The sequence below is a fragment of the Crinia signifera genome, chromosome 3, assembly GCF_055691185.1.
Source record: "Crinia signifera chromosome 3, ASM5569118v1, whole genome shotgun sequence".
In the NCBI taxonomy this organism is placed as follows: Eukaryota; Metazoa; Chordata; class Amphibia; order Anura; family Myobatrachidae; genus Crinia; species Crinia signifera.
In genome coordinates, this window is record NC_139219.1 from 309349743 (window position 1) to 309365201 (window position 15459).

Consider the following 15459-nt stretch of genomic DNA (forward strand, 5'->3'; position numbering starts at 1 on the left):
CTCTGATCCCCAGGGGATGCTTTGGCCAAACCTGGGGAGGTTAAGACAACCCAGAGCCACAAGTGGAGGGAAGTCCGGTGATCCCAACTCATTTGGGGGTTGAGGGATGGGTTCTCTCCAAGCTTCAGCGAGGAGGACCCAATGACCCAAACTCCTTTAGAAGTTGACGGATGGGGTTTTTCCAAGCTTCAGCGAAGAGGACCCACTGACCCCAACTACTTTGGGGGCTGAGGGATGGGTTCACTCCAAGCATCAGCAAGGAGGACCCACTGACCTTAACTCCTTTGGGGGTTGGGGATAGGGTCTCTCCTAACTTCAGAGAGGAGGACTCACCGACTCTTTCTCCTCAGTAGGCCTTTTGACTCTGGGGGGGTTTGGTGAATGAGGAGGAAAACGCCATGTTGCCCACATCACCACGTAGACAAAAAAAAAGTAGGTGCCACCTAATATTACAAAACTGTGTTTTTTTTTCAATTAGGTCCAATCTGTAGGTGTATGGGCAGCTTAAGTGGTAAATATGGTACCTGTTTCCTAGCATGGCGCCACCGATTTTGATTTTATCCATCGGGTCGGAAAAATCGCGTTGATCACATCGCATGCCAACCAAATCGCATGCGATGCGATCGACGCGATTGACCCGATTTTTACATTGGAATCAATGTAAAATGGTCCCTGAGACCTGATTTTACATTGATTTCAATGTAAAAAGCCCCAAAACCCCCCATTTTAATACCAAACCCCCCCTCATGTTCATACCTTCACAGGTATCCGCGTCCCCTCACGGGCTTCACAGCTCGCCATGCTTCGGGCTCGGTGGCTCGCTTCGCTCGCCACACTTTATTAAATCAACTCCGCGCCGACGTGGATAGTAGGGGTATGAAAAGGTCGGAGGACGCGTACCGCCGCCCCTCGCTGCGCTCACCAGGCTTCGGGTTGGCGTCAATAGTGGGGTGGCGTTAACAATGGGGGGGGGGGGGGGGCATTGTCACCTATGTAAAATCGGGTTGATCGCGTTGATTTTCACTTTAAAAATAATTTAACATTGTTGATCGCGTCGGTCGCATTGCGGCCCCTTATTAGGGGCCGCGATGGACGCGATCAACGCGATTTTGTCTTTCTTTTTTTGGCATATTAGCTGGTGATTGACATAAAATCGGGTCCATCGCGTTGATTGTATGCCTTAAGTGCCTTAAACTTAAGGCATACAATCAACGAGATGGGCGCCGTGCTAGGAAACAAGTACAGTAAACATACTAAAGCTTCAAAAAAATTAAAAGGAGGTGAAGTTTCCCATAGCAACATCCTTTTTTTTTGCATCATTTTCTGCATTATAGACAGAATCTGGTTGCTATGGGCAACATCCCCTCTTCATTTTTTTTTTTTTTTAAAGTTTTAGTAAATGTACCCCTTTGTTTCCGAAACATAAAAGAAAGACCGGTACTCACTTCATGATTCCAAGCGGATCGAAATCTACTTCTTCTTCCTCCTCCTCTTCTTCTTCCTCTTGCGTTTCAGCCTTTTTATTTTCCAGCTTACTAGCAATACGCAGGAGAGGCCCTTCCGATGGTGCTTCATCTTTAAAAAAATCATCATCTTCCGAGGGATTTGCGTAAGGTTTTACGTATTGCGACTCATCAAAGTCACCGATACTTGAGACTGTCAAACAAACAAATTGATTAGAGATGATGAACCCAATACGTGCATTATTGGGACTCTTGTCCCCAATAAGAGACACTCACCCTGATAACACCCCCCCCCCATATAGACACCTTTTACAGAGAGCTGTCCTTTGGCAGTGCCCCCTATTAAAGATCCTTCAGTTCCCATATTAGAAACTCCCTCTTGTGGGTCCTCCGATTAGAGAGTCTTCCTCTAGTATGTCCAATGACAAGCCCTCCCTTGGAACTTCGTCTATCATTAACAGCAGAAGGACTTAACATTGTCTGAGGACTGGAGCCGTAAGCGAAGATCATGGATCCCAGTATTAGGGAGCATAAACAAACACAACTGCACAATCAAACTGGTTTTGCAGTGTAAATGATTGCCGCTTTAAAAAACCTGCAGATTTCTCACCAAATCTCTCACTTTCGGATTCTCTCATCCTATTACATTTCCCCATCATGTAATCATAATTCATTGGCACACTGATCTTTCTAAAATCGGTGAGATTTGAGGTGCATCGGCATCCCGACACAAACATTATTATTTCTTGTTTCTATACCTTATCTCTCATTTTCTCCTCTATAATACAGTAGGTAGGTTAAAACTCTTTGTAGGTTTAATGTAAGGAAGTTCATTTACATTGATCTATTAATAAAATTTAAACATTATAAGACTCCACTGTTGCACCATGCCAAGACACGCTTTCTTCTTCCTAAGTATACCATGGTTTCCAGGTCACCGGTGAATTTTAACCCTTTCAGTGCCAGAAGAATTTGACAAAATTGGTGTGAAAATTGCCAAGCAAACCTCTCTATTCATCATAATAACAACCTGTAATGTTACCTTATATAGGAAATATCCTTTTTTTGAACACAATATTTTTTATTTGAATTTATATAACAAATTTTTAGCGGATATTTGGCGCATCTCTAATAGAGTTGTTGGCACTCCAAGGGTTAAAATGTGACAGTTTGGTGATACACATTGCTCCCACCGGGTGAACTGGAGAACATGACCAGCATAGTCTACCACCAAGGACTGAGTTTAAGAACCACTGGAGTAACCTATGGTTCTTCAGAGTTAGATTAGATCAGGCATGTCCAAACAGTGGCCCTCCAGCTGTTGTGAAACTACACATCCCAGCATGCCTTGCCATAGTTTTAGTATTCCCTAATAGAAAAACTGTGGCAAGGCATGATGGGACTTGTAGTTTTAAGAACAGCTGGAGGGCCATAGTTTGGACATGCCTGGATTAGATGAAACAGAAATAGAAAAATGCACCACAAATAGTACTACATATCTTTACAAGTAAATACAAAGAACAAAACATCATTTAAAAGAAGAGTTATGTATATGAAACATAGCAGAAATGAGAACATGTTTGAGGGCACAGGGGCAAACGCAGGATTTTCAGAAGGGGGTTTCCAGAGGGGCGGAGCAAAGTATGGAGATGGACACTTAGGTAACCCAGTATATGTTTTGATGTCCCGCGGGTAGTAGGGGGTATTATATCAACTGCTCAGCATGTAGGGCCTGGATCAGTAATTTCCACTAATTACCCCTTTACTGCACAGATGTTGGGAGATGAGGTGGGAGAAGGGGGCATTGGGCTGAATGAAGGGGCCCTGATACATAACTTCCAGGAAGGTAGAGGATGTTTAATATGCAGAGGAGGGGTGTATAGTGGAGTGGGCTTATTATTCATAATTTTCTGGTGGGAGGACAACTTGCTTGACTGCAGATATCTCCAGTTGCCGGAAATAGATTTATTTTTAATGGAATTAAAAACTAGAGAATCCCACCTACCAAATGGTACTGGGGACGAGGGGATCAGAGTTCAGGAGGCAGAGCAATCTGCAAAGGAGTATATAAAACTACATACCAGATGTGTGGAGCTGGAGCAGTAACCAGCTGCTTGAAGGCTGATATCTCTGGTTCTGGGAACAGTAGAGACAAGCTTCTAGTGTCCTTCAAAGGGGGAGAGTCACAGATTTTGGAATATACCCTCAGAAAAACTTTAAGTCAGACAGAATCTGAAATATCTGACTGGGAACAGCAATTAACAGGCTTGGATGGGGACCACTGCTCTGAAGTCAGATATCTCCGGTTCCCAAGGTCCGATTTAAAAAATTATTGTACTCTTGGAAAGAGGGGACCCTCAGCTTTCAGACAATGGCCCTTAGACTCCTGGGGGGGGGGGGTTCTGGGTACTCGGAAACCCCCCCTGCGTGCGCTACTGGGGCATGTAGCCTGTATGTGTGTCCACATGTACCTCATAGATGGTTCAGTTTTTCCAGGAAGTTGGCTATGCAGATTAACCAGAGGCAGCTTGAGTCTACAAATGACAATGTCAAATGCAGACCACTCTGGTGCGTTTCATCAGTAATGACTTCTTCAGAGGAATCACCCATTACAAACTTGTTGGTACATTTACATGAGTGGACTCATTTTCTTTTGTGGCTACTTAGTGAGGCGAAACCACCAAAGGGGCAGTGGAGGACACATATTCAGCAGTAATAGTTTTCGCAGGACAAATGGGCAAAACCATGTGCACTGCAGGTGGGGCAGATGTAACATGTGCAGAGAGATAGATTTGGGTGGATTATTTTATTTCTGTGCAGGGTAAATACTGACTGGTTTATTTTTACACTGCAATTTAGATTTCAGTTTGAACACACCCCCACCCAAATGTAACTCTCTCTGCACATGTCACATCTGCCTCACCCGCAGTGCAGCATGGTTTTGCCCATTTTCAGAACACATTTGCCTTGGGATCAAGGGGGAGATTCTGTAAAGCAAGAATGAGATAAAATCCACGTTATCGGGGTTTTTACCGCATTTTGATATGCAGCAAAACCCGCACGGCGGGTTTTTGCTGCGAGGGGAATCGCCAGCAAAAGCTGGAGATACCCCATAGAAGCCTAAGGGCTTCTTAACACAACCCACGCCGCCCCGAACGGTCCCCCGCCAACCTCGCGCCGACACCCCCCCTCACCTGCTGTGTCCAGGCAGCACAGCGTGTGCTGCCTGGACCTGTGACCTCCTCCCTGCACTGTATCCTCTTCCGGGTGCAGGGAGGAGGAGGAGAGGCCACCCGGCAGCAGCAGCCCCGGGTAAGGGAGGGGGGAGCCGCCGGGACCCGCAGCACATCGCCGGCAAGATTGCAAAGGACAGCTCTTAACGCAAGAGCTGTCCTTTGCCATAATTATCGCATATGTTACAGCATATGCAATAATTAGGTGTGCGGTAGCCAGCGATGTGCGGTGGAGCTGGGGTGCGGATGTTACAGCATCCCACCCCAAGTCTGAATTAGGCCCTATGTACTAAGATTTAGAGAGAGAGAAAGTACGAACCAACCTGTTCCTTGAGGGGATTTTTATAAACACAGCCTGAAAAATGACAGTTATGAGCAGATGTTTCTCCATCCACTTTATCTCTCTCCAAGGCCCATTTCTAAATACATTTTGAAGTCGGGTCTCCCTTATCCGTTATTCCAAAAACCGAAATATTCTGAAAACCGTGGCTTTTCTGAATATTTCGGGGCCTCTGGGATCCTGTTCAGCGGCATCTCCGGTCCAAGTGCGCGTTCGCACCGGTGACGTCACTGGCATGACCGCACACTTGCCCTATGCACCCCTGGGACGGGAGACGCAGCTGAAGAGGATCCGGAAGGCCGCCGTGACCATCGGGGGACCAGGTAAGTATTGAAAAAAATTACAAAAAACTGAAAAATCCCTTATCCAAAATGCTAGTGGTCCCAAGCTTTTCGGATAAGGGATACTCAACCTGTACCTCTAACATTTTTGGAGGAGAAAGTATAAATGATTAAGAGTCAACCAATGGGACAGATGCTGACCTAGGAAGTCCTGCAGTTCCCGGCAGGTGGCCAGCTCCCTCTCCCGCGAGATGGCCTTCACAATATCATTGAATGCCGCTCTCCGCTCTCGGATGTCGTTTTCCCCCACAAATAACACTTTCCGTGGAAAGGGCGGCAATGCATACTTGGGGTAAAGGCTGGAAATCTTCTGGTACATTTCTTCAATCTCGCTGTATTTTTTCGACACCTTAAGAGGGAACAGAAAAAAAAAATTAGTAGGACAATCCCCTAATGCAGTTTTATTACAACAACCTGAGGCTTTCTATTGGCTGCTGAACTGCAAGTCTCATCATTAAATGGAAAAATCACCTTGGCTTAGCCCCCACAGAATATATTAAAGCTTTATCCAACGGGCCAACACCACAGCTACGAATTTGGGTTTGACGGAGTTGTGCAGAATTTGCCGGATGCTACTCACGAGTGCCATCTATTTCATATGTGATGTTGCTATGGGCAACCAATCAGATACTATCTATTATCTTCTAGAAGGTTCTAAATAAACACGTAGATGCTGATTGGTTGTCATAGCAACATCCCATGTGAGATAGAACTCCCATCTTCCCCCTGTGATGAGAGGTGCTACAGTGGGTTACTGCATAATTAAACAAGAGCTTCACCATGAAGACCCAAACTATATAAAGCAAACCTGAAAAACAGAGAAGTGAAGAGCAGTAATCAAATAAACAACATAATAATTAGAGACTTATTACTTCCTAGAGCATGCTGAAGTTCCCGCCCCCTTTGGTGATGTCAACGGCCCAACCCGCCCCCTTTGGTGATGGCGGCAGCCGGGCCCGCCCCATTTGGTGACTGGGGCAGCACTGCCCCGCCCAGTTCCTAGAAGGAACACTACATGTGACAACATAACTTGTAGTGGGTGGCCAATGAGAGATTCCGACAAAAGGGGTAATTCAGACCTGATTGCTGGGCTGCTAATTTGCAGAGCCCTGCGGTAGTCGCCGCCCAGCCAGAGTGAAATCCCACCCCGTGCAAGCCTGCGATTAGCTGCAAATCCATTCTCAACCGCCCACATCAAACGTTTTCCCCAGTGGCGCAGTCTGTGCGCAGCCCAGGACCTACTCAGCCAGTTTGATAGAAACAGGCTGATCAAGGCCGGAGCGGACGTCACAGGCCCTCCCCGAAAAGGCCTGGGAACACCTGTGTTTTCCCTGACACTCCCAGAAAATTGGGTGGGTGTCACCCACAAAAGGCTGACGTGAAAAAAGGCAACAGGTTCAAAATGTTCAAAGGCAACAGGTTCAAAGACTCTCCGCTAGCCTCCAAACTTTCAAGCGTTCCCTGAAAACTCACCTCTCCAGGCAAGCCTATCATATTTAAGTTCTACACGCATAACCCTCTGAGGCACTTATGTATTATATAGCTTCCCTTCTGGACTTGTAACTTGGTGGGATTGCTATGCTATTACTGGTGCCTGTCCTTGTGTTTCCCTCCTATGTCCCTATAGATTGTAAGCTTCCAGCAGGGCCCTCCTACCTCCAAGTCTGTCTGTTGTCACCCAGTTTGTTTTATCACTGTTTACTATTGTAAAGCGCAACGGAATCTGCTGCGCTATATAAGAAACTGTAACGGAATCTGCTGCGCTATATAAGACACTGTAACGGAATCTGCTGCGCTATATAAGACACTGTAACGGCATCTGCTGCGCTATATAAGAGACTGTAACGGAATCTGCTGCACTATATAAGACACTGTAACGGAAACTGCTGCGCTATATAAGACACTGTAACGGAATCTGCTGCGCTATATAAGACACTGTAACGGAATCTGCTGCGCTGTATAAGACACTGTAACGGCATCTGCTGCGCTATATAAGACACTGTAACGGCATCTGCTGCGCTATATAAGAGACTGTAACGGAATCTGCTGCATTATATAAGACACTGTAACGGAATCTGCTGCACTATATAAGACACTGTAACGGAATCTGCTGCGCTATATAAGACACTGTAACGGAATCTGCTGCGCTATATAAGACACTGTAACGGAATCTGCTGCGCTGTATAAGACACTGTAACGGCATCTGCTGCGCTATATAAGACACTAACGGAATCTGCTGCGCTATATAAGACACTGTAACGGCATCTGCTGCGCTATATAAGAGACTGTAACGGAATCTGCTGCATTATATCAGACACTGTAACGGAATCTGCTGCACTATATAAGACATTGTAACGGAATCTGCTGCGCTATATAAGACACTGTAACGGAATCTGCTGCGCTGTATAAGACACTGTAACGGAATCTGCTGCGCTATATAAGACACTGTAACGGAATCTGCTGCGCTATATAAGACACTGTAACGGAATCTGCTGCGCTATATAAGACACTGTAAAGGAATCTGCTGCACTGTATAAGACACTGTAATGGAATCTGCTGCGCTATATAAGACACTGTAACGGAATCTGCTGCGCTATATAAGACACTGTAACGGAATCTGCTGCGCTATATAAGACACTGTAACTGAATCTGCTGCGCTGTATAAGACACTGTAATGGAATCTGCTGCGCTATATAAGACACTGTAAAGGAATCTGCTGCGCTATATAAGACGCTGTAACTGAATCTGCTGCGCTATATAAGAGACTGTAACGGAATCTGCTGCGCTATATAAGACACTGTAACGGAATCTTCTGCGCTATATAAGACACTGTAACGGAATCTGCTGCGCTATATAACACACTGTAACGGAATCTGCTGCGCTATATCAGACACTGTTTACATATAAAATGCTTATTTCTTCTTTATATATAGAAATATTTCCTACTCACCCTTTCATAAAACCACTGGCAGAGCCCGAGAATTATTTTATCGTTTCATGGTGCACATTATTTAGCAGAGTCATGTATACAGAATGTGGAAGTATCAGAGCGCCCTCTACTGGACAACTGTGTCACATGCTGAGACGTCAGTAGTGTTACAGTACATGCATGCTACTTGTGCGCCCTCTGCTGGTCACTAATAAGATTTAGCATGGTTCTCATCCTTTTCTCCCCTAATTCCATTAGGATTATTAATGCCTCCAACATTTTTTTTTAAATAAAACAAATAGAATGACTATACAATATACAGATTTTGTTTAGTTCCGAAAAACGTCAATGTGAGAAAAATGTAGAAGTACTAAAAGGCAAATGACAGCCTAATTTTGAATGTTAACACAACTTTTAAAATGAGTAATGGGGCCTACACACAGGGGAATTCCAGGACATTTTCTAAAGCCCCGTACACACTGGAAAGCCGTTTAGTTAAATTGTCTGTGTGGCTTTCAGCATGAAATCTACCCAGTGTGTACGGGGCAGCGATGAGCAGTGAGTGCCGCTGTGCGCCCCCACATCGCTAGCCCAGCAGATGAGCGAGGGAGAGGGCGACTTTCCATAGCGTCCCGCAATGGAAAGTCGTCCACCCCAGGGTAAAATGATCAGTGTGTATGGAACAAGCGTTTTTCAGCCCAGTGATTTTCCCCATCATCCCTGTCCATACACGCTGGGCAAAATCGCCCAGTGTGTATGGACCTTAAGAGACCTCACTACATCACTTACAAATGCCCCTACATTGCTCTGTGTGTAGAGACATAGCGATAGCGATGCGCTGTACCACGCGTCGATATTGCCCGGCAATTAATGTGCAGCATGCTGGATAAATCTAGTAAATTCCCAGTCAGGGCCAATGTTCTCACTGGAGAACTGCACATCTGACAGATCGCTGTGTATCGCTCAGAACGCTCAGCACATCTCCCCGTGTGTAGGCTCCTTAAGGAATCACAGATCTTCTATAGTTTCAATTTAAGGGGAAATTTAGTATCAATCGAATTTGAATCGATTTCAAATTGATCTAAATCTTTGTGTCTCAGGGGCTAAATTTAACATTTAAAAATCAATCTAAAAATTTAATTGTTCGAGGGGGGTGTTGCAGGTTAGGGGTGGAGTTGGGTCATGTCCGCAAAACTGCACCATCGTGGACCTACTCCGCATTGTGTAACAGGGGGATCAGTCATGGACCACCGTGGGGGGTGGTGGTGTGCAATGGCGGTAGGTGCAAGCAGGTGGTGCTGGCCGGGAGACTCGCCTGCTCTTCCAAGGGGACTGTGGCGCCACCAGATTTTTGGGAGTCTCCCTGGTATTCAGGGGAGTATGATGAAAATTGAGATTTCGTAAATGTACCCCTCTTTCCCACATGCAGCTCAATATTGTATACAATAATTGTAACATGTATGGGCACCTTTAGAAGATTGAATTTCTAAGTTCCCATTCAAGGTTCGCCATTAAAAACAGTTTAAATGTATACATTTAAACACACAAGTTTGAGCAGGTCTGCAAATGGGAAGGGGGGGGGGGGGGACGGGGGGGACGGCTCAAAGTTATCAAATCCTTGACTGTATTTTATAGATCAAACTAAAATTCGAGAAATTCCATCAGGCTTTCACATTTTTGTACACGTTCAGTGAACCAGGTTAAGAAAATATTTTAACCCAGTTCACGAAACCCTACACACAACCACAAATTATAATATATCCACTCATGTTTAATGATCGGGAAAGGGTTCACTTGTCTAATTTCTACAACCGTATCTATTGTGATTGCGGCCAAAAAGTTTCAAACTGCAGGAGTTTTTTCTATGTATTGCTGTGCTGAATTCAGATGTTGACCTTTGTGTTGAGCTTGTAGGAAAGTTTTTCATCTGACAATGCATCCAAGTAAATCATTTCACACATCACCAATCTCCGCGAAACCTTTCTGAAGGTCAAATCCGCGGTCCTGCTTTACTGATTTCACCAGTTTATGTAGCGTTCATTCTAGCACCCTGCACCTGTTACAGTCCGTGCAGTTTGGAATACAGAGCAGAGTGTGCTAGTATCACCAGAGCAGAGAGCGACACCACAGGCAGGAAAGACAAACTGCACAGGCTGTGACAGGTGTGAGGTGCTAAAATGTATACAATTACATGCAAAATGTACACTATTACATGCAAAATGTACACTATTACATGCAAAAATACCAGCGGGTGGCATCCTTAAAAACCCCCTGTCGTAAACCCCCCCCCCCCCTGTTTTCGGGGGTTTTACCGCATTTTCATATGCGGCAAAGCCCCACCGCCGGGGCTTCGCTGCGGGGGGTTACACCAGTTCTAGATGGCGTAACCCCATAGAAGCCTATGGGCTTCCCTTTGTGTCCCCCGCTGCCCTACGCGCCCCCTGCCCTCCGCCTCCTGCTGTGCTGCCCAGACCAGTGACCTCCTCCCTGCACAGCTTCCGGGTACAGGAAGGAGGAAACTGAGCACCCACAAAGCGGGTAAGGGTTCAGGAAGGGAGGGGGGACCCGCTGCACATCACCGGCCATCGCTTTTGCGTTAATAATCGCATATGTTACTGCATATGCGATTATTAACACTGCGAGTGCCGGCGGTGTGCAGCCAGAGTTATTAGAGAATCCCGCCCATAGTTGATTATATTTCCCCTTAACCTCCCTCCAGTGTCAGTGCATGTCCTCGTGTTCCAATACTTCTATTCCTCGGAAGAGTATCTCCCTCCTGGACTTTGTTAAACCCCTTGGTATATGTGAATGTTTCCATTATGTACCATCTTTTCCTGCTCTGTTCCAAACTATACATACTAAGATCTTTTAGATTGCCCCAGTAGAACCCTACCTCTCTGCATACTTCCACATACCAGTCTTCTTACCTAGCCAAGATGCAATAACTCCAAGAGTACAGTGTCCCCGGTGGCTGGTTTATTGTGGAAAATAGTTATTCGTTCTTATGTTATTCAGGAAAAAACATCTGAAAATATTATTTAGAATAACTAATCTTTCATTAGAATGTTCCTTTGATAGCCAGGAATCCAGAACTGAATTAAAAGCACTCCAAACACAAAATTAGCCAAAAACCGAGAAAATGGGCCCAGAACCATTGACTTTTGCCAGTTCGGGTGGACGTGCCCCAGCAAAGAAAATAAAATGGTTCGATTTCAAAACAATTTTGACTAAAAAAGCTGCAAGTGCGTCTTCCTGCAAAGCGGTCGCCCAGGCTGGCGCGGGGAACAGCTCGTTACTTTTTGGCAATGGGAGCTTTGAATTCAAATGAAAATAACGTGCGTGTTCCTGCCAGAAGTAGATACTAATAATTTAATTTAGTGTGTTTGAATATCAGGCATGGCTTCACGCGTTTCATTACCACACTAATGGCTATGGAAGGTCTGGAATCAATCTGATGTCATTTGAGCCTCCTTCAAAATAAAGCAGAAAATGCCAATAATTGTAACATTATCCTAATTCAAAGAGTGTGTCGGGGATAAGAAGGGGGGGGCCCAGATTTATTTTCTACAGGTTTAGCGTTTAACGTATCGTCACAATAAGGACAGTGTGCTGAAGTGTTTGATTTTATTACTGTCATCAGCGAAGTGCTAAATCTGCATTTCCCAAAAGCAAAGTGCAGGCTGCATTGTTTTACCATGTGTCTGTTTTCAGAAGTGAGGAGACGTGCCAGATTTCTGTCAGTCTCTGCTCAGTCCCTACTGTGTAAGAATGAGTCAATTGGTTCTTAGCAGCTGCTCTAATATGCTAGCTCTTGTGTTGTTATACAGAGTACCTGTTAGATGTGGAGTGCGTTACTGCACAGTCTCCAAAATGGCTACAGGGGTGAGTCTTCATTCCATCACCAAGATGGCCGCCGGTAATGTTACTGTGCATGCGGGGTGCCATCTTGTTACTGTGTATGAGTGAAAGACATCAACACCTTCGCTACAGAGACTGTGAAACCATTACCCATGATACCCCTGTTCCATAAAACAGTAGCACTTGAAGATGACATCACCTACAAGCATCCACTGTAAGGGGGTTCCCAATTACCTCAGAAGAAACAGTGGGAGTGAAAAACTGATGTTATTCATGACTTTTCCTGATGTTTTCCTTGATTTTTTATTTAATTTGGTTGCCTCAAAAAATACATTTACTTCCAAAAACATACAGGTTCAGAGAAGCCTCTGCGTTTCCCTTGGCCTCAGCCTTGTTTTCGCTCAAAAAAACTGAGCTGCTTTCGTGGGATTTCCTTTCATATGCCTGTGGCAGGTGAAACAAAATCCTGATAAGGCATGGCACGCGCTGGTTTCACAGGGGTAATTGGTTGGCCCCAAGTGAAGCAATTGCGTGTGGTCAATGACCACAGGAAATTGGATATCGGTATTCAATCCCTGATGATTTTTCCAACAGTCAGAAAACATGGTGAATTACTAATTGATCCACGTGTTTTAGTCAGAAATGTGACCGTTTCTCAATTTTTTCAACGTTTTTGCATACATGATAGAATACACCCTAAACTGGAAGAACCGGGTCACTGGAATAATCCGGATCCATCATCCAGGTGTGAAAACGGGTAACTAATGAAACCCTAATTTAAACCCGTGCCCAGTGTCCCGGTTCTGAGATGGGTTAAATCCAGGGTTTATGTATGAAATGTATGATAACCAATTAATCCCTTAAATAAGTAAGCATTTTTTTTTTTTAAACCAGTAATTGTTTTTTCTTTATGATTGAATTGGGTTAACAACATCTATTTAAAGCAGTGTACACATGGGGCGAAATTAAGCACATATCACTGGCAAATTGGTCGCTAAGCGACCATGGGCCTTATTCTAGTTCACTCTTAGAGGCAAATTCCTTCTCAAATGGGCAAAACCATATGCACTGCTGGTGGGGCAGATGTAACATTTGCAGAGAGAGTTAGATTTGGGTGGGGTTTTTCTTCAAAGTGAGATCTATATTGCAGTGTAAAAATAAAGCAGTCAGTATTTTCCCTGCACAGAAACAAAATAACTCTATCTGCACCGGTTACATCTGCCCCCCTGCAGTGCACATGGTTGTGTCCATCTGAAAAGGAATTTGCCTCTAAGAGTGAACTAGAATAAGGCCCCATATTGCCAGTGATTTGTATGTGCTGTGGGCAATAAATCGCCGGGTGCACGCTCCCATGTTCAGCCCCCTAATGGTCGCTGGTCACAGGAGCATGCTGACCAGCTAATTCCCCCTGCGGCTCCCCTGGCAGTCTCCTTTTCATCAGCGACCATCTCTAGTCGCTGATGAAAGCGGGACACTGAACAATATATTGCACCCTGTGTACACAGCTTAAAACTTGTCCAACACTATTTATCACAAAAAAAAAAATACACAGCAGGCACAAGGGGCCTTATTCTAGTTCACTCTTTTGACAAAATCCTTCTTAGATGGACAAAACCATGTGCACTGCAGGGGGGGCAGATGTAAAATGTGCAGAGAGAATTAGATTTGGGTGAGTCATTTTGTTTCTGTGCAGGATAAATACTGGCTGCTTTATTTTTACACTGCAATATAGATCTCACTTTGAAGTAAAGCCCACCCAAATCGAATTCTCTGTGCACAAGTTACATCTGCCCCACCTGCAGTGCACATGGTTTTGTCCATCTAAGAAGGGTTTTGTCAGAAAGAGTGAACTAGAATAATGTCCAAGGGCAGGGAACCAGGAAGCAGTGAGGCTTGGGTTTGAGATTGGCAACTGCTTGTAAATTACACTGGGGGAAAGTCAATCTACTGCCAGAGATTTAAGAGTCCTGATCAGATATATGTGTCTCAAACATGACGACCAGCTACGGTATCACGAATAAAACAAATTCTTAATGAAAGTTCATTCTAAGTGGCCTAGACTACTAAAGTCCTTCAAATGGAGAAAATAACACTGGGGCCTTCTTGCCAAGATTGTTTTGCGAGTACTTGCAGGCCTATATTTGCATTAGATCTTCTTTTTGCTTAATTAGCTCCAGTTTTCAAATAAATTTCAAATTATAATATTGAATTATTTTCTCCATTTGAAGTACCTAAATAGTCTAGGCTGCTTTACTTTTTACTTTGACAGCTGTTGTTAGAGAGAACACATGTAAGAAGCCCTTTGATAGGTTATACCATGAACTAGATTTAATACCCACTTTGGCTGGTGGAGAAACATTTTATCTCATACCTTTTATCGCAACCAATACGAGTATCAGGGCCGTTTCTAGAGGCGGACAAGCCGTGCAGCAGCCCGGGGCGCCGCACGGCTTGTCCGCCTCTGTTTGACAGCCGGGGCGCCCTGCAGCTTACCCAATGCCGCAGGCGCCGCAGCAGCCTCCTCCCCGGCGTCCACACACAAGCAGAGGGAGGGGAGGGGAACGCATCGCGCGTCTGTCCCTCCCCCTCGCTTAGTGTGTCACTGGGCTGTCAGCCTATCAGCGCTCGCGGGCTGGCAGCCAATAAGGAGCCAGCCCGCGGGGTATGAATGGCTGATGGGCGACGGCTCAGGACAGACAAGTACACACTACACAGTGAAGGGGAAGGAAAGAAGCGCGATGCGCTCCGCTCCCCTCCCCAAGGAATCAGCGCTGCAGCAGCACTCCCCAAGGAAGCAGCAGCAGAGGCGATGGCACAGGGGGAGACACAGAAACAGTGAGTTTGGCACTGTGGGGGCATAGATCTATGGCACTGTTGAGGCATATTTGGCACTGTGGGGGCATACATCTGTGGCACTGTGGGGGCATATTTGGCACTGTGGGGGCATATGTTGGGCACTGTGGGGGCATGTTTGGCACTATGGGGGCATAAGTGTGGCACTGTGGGGGCATATGTGGCACTGTGGGGGCATATGTGGCACTGTGGGGGCATATTTGGCGCTGTGGGGGCATATGTGGCGCTGTGGGGGCATATGTGGCGCTGTGGGGGCATATCTGGCACTGTGGGGGGCATATATCTGTGGCACTGTGGGGGCATATGTGTGGCACTGTGGGGGTATATATTTGTGGCGCTGTGGGGGCATATCTGGCACTGTGGGGGCATATTTGGCACTGGTGGCATGTGTGGCACTGTGGGGGCATAGCTGTCACTGTGGGGGTATATAGGTGTGGCGCTG

The 15459-nt window shown here is 45.6% G+C and overlaps 1 protein-coding gene across 1 annotated transcript in view; it reads right to left on the minus strand.

The window, feature by feature from the left end:
* Positions 1-15459, minus strand: part of HS1BP3 (HCLS1 binding protein 3) — a 64871-nt gene that overhangs the window by 41088 nt on the left and 8324 nt on the right. Inside the window, exons 3-4 of the mRNA XM_083178605.1 lie at positions 5519-5726; positions 1446-1656 (exon numbers count right to left, since the gene is read on the minus strand). Coding sequence (XP_083034731.1) covers positions 1446-1656; positions 5519-5726 — 419 coding nt within the window. The remainder of the gene's footprint in view (positions 1-1445; positions 1657-5518; positions 5727-15459) is intronic.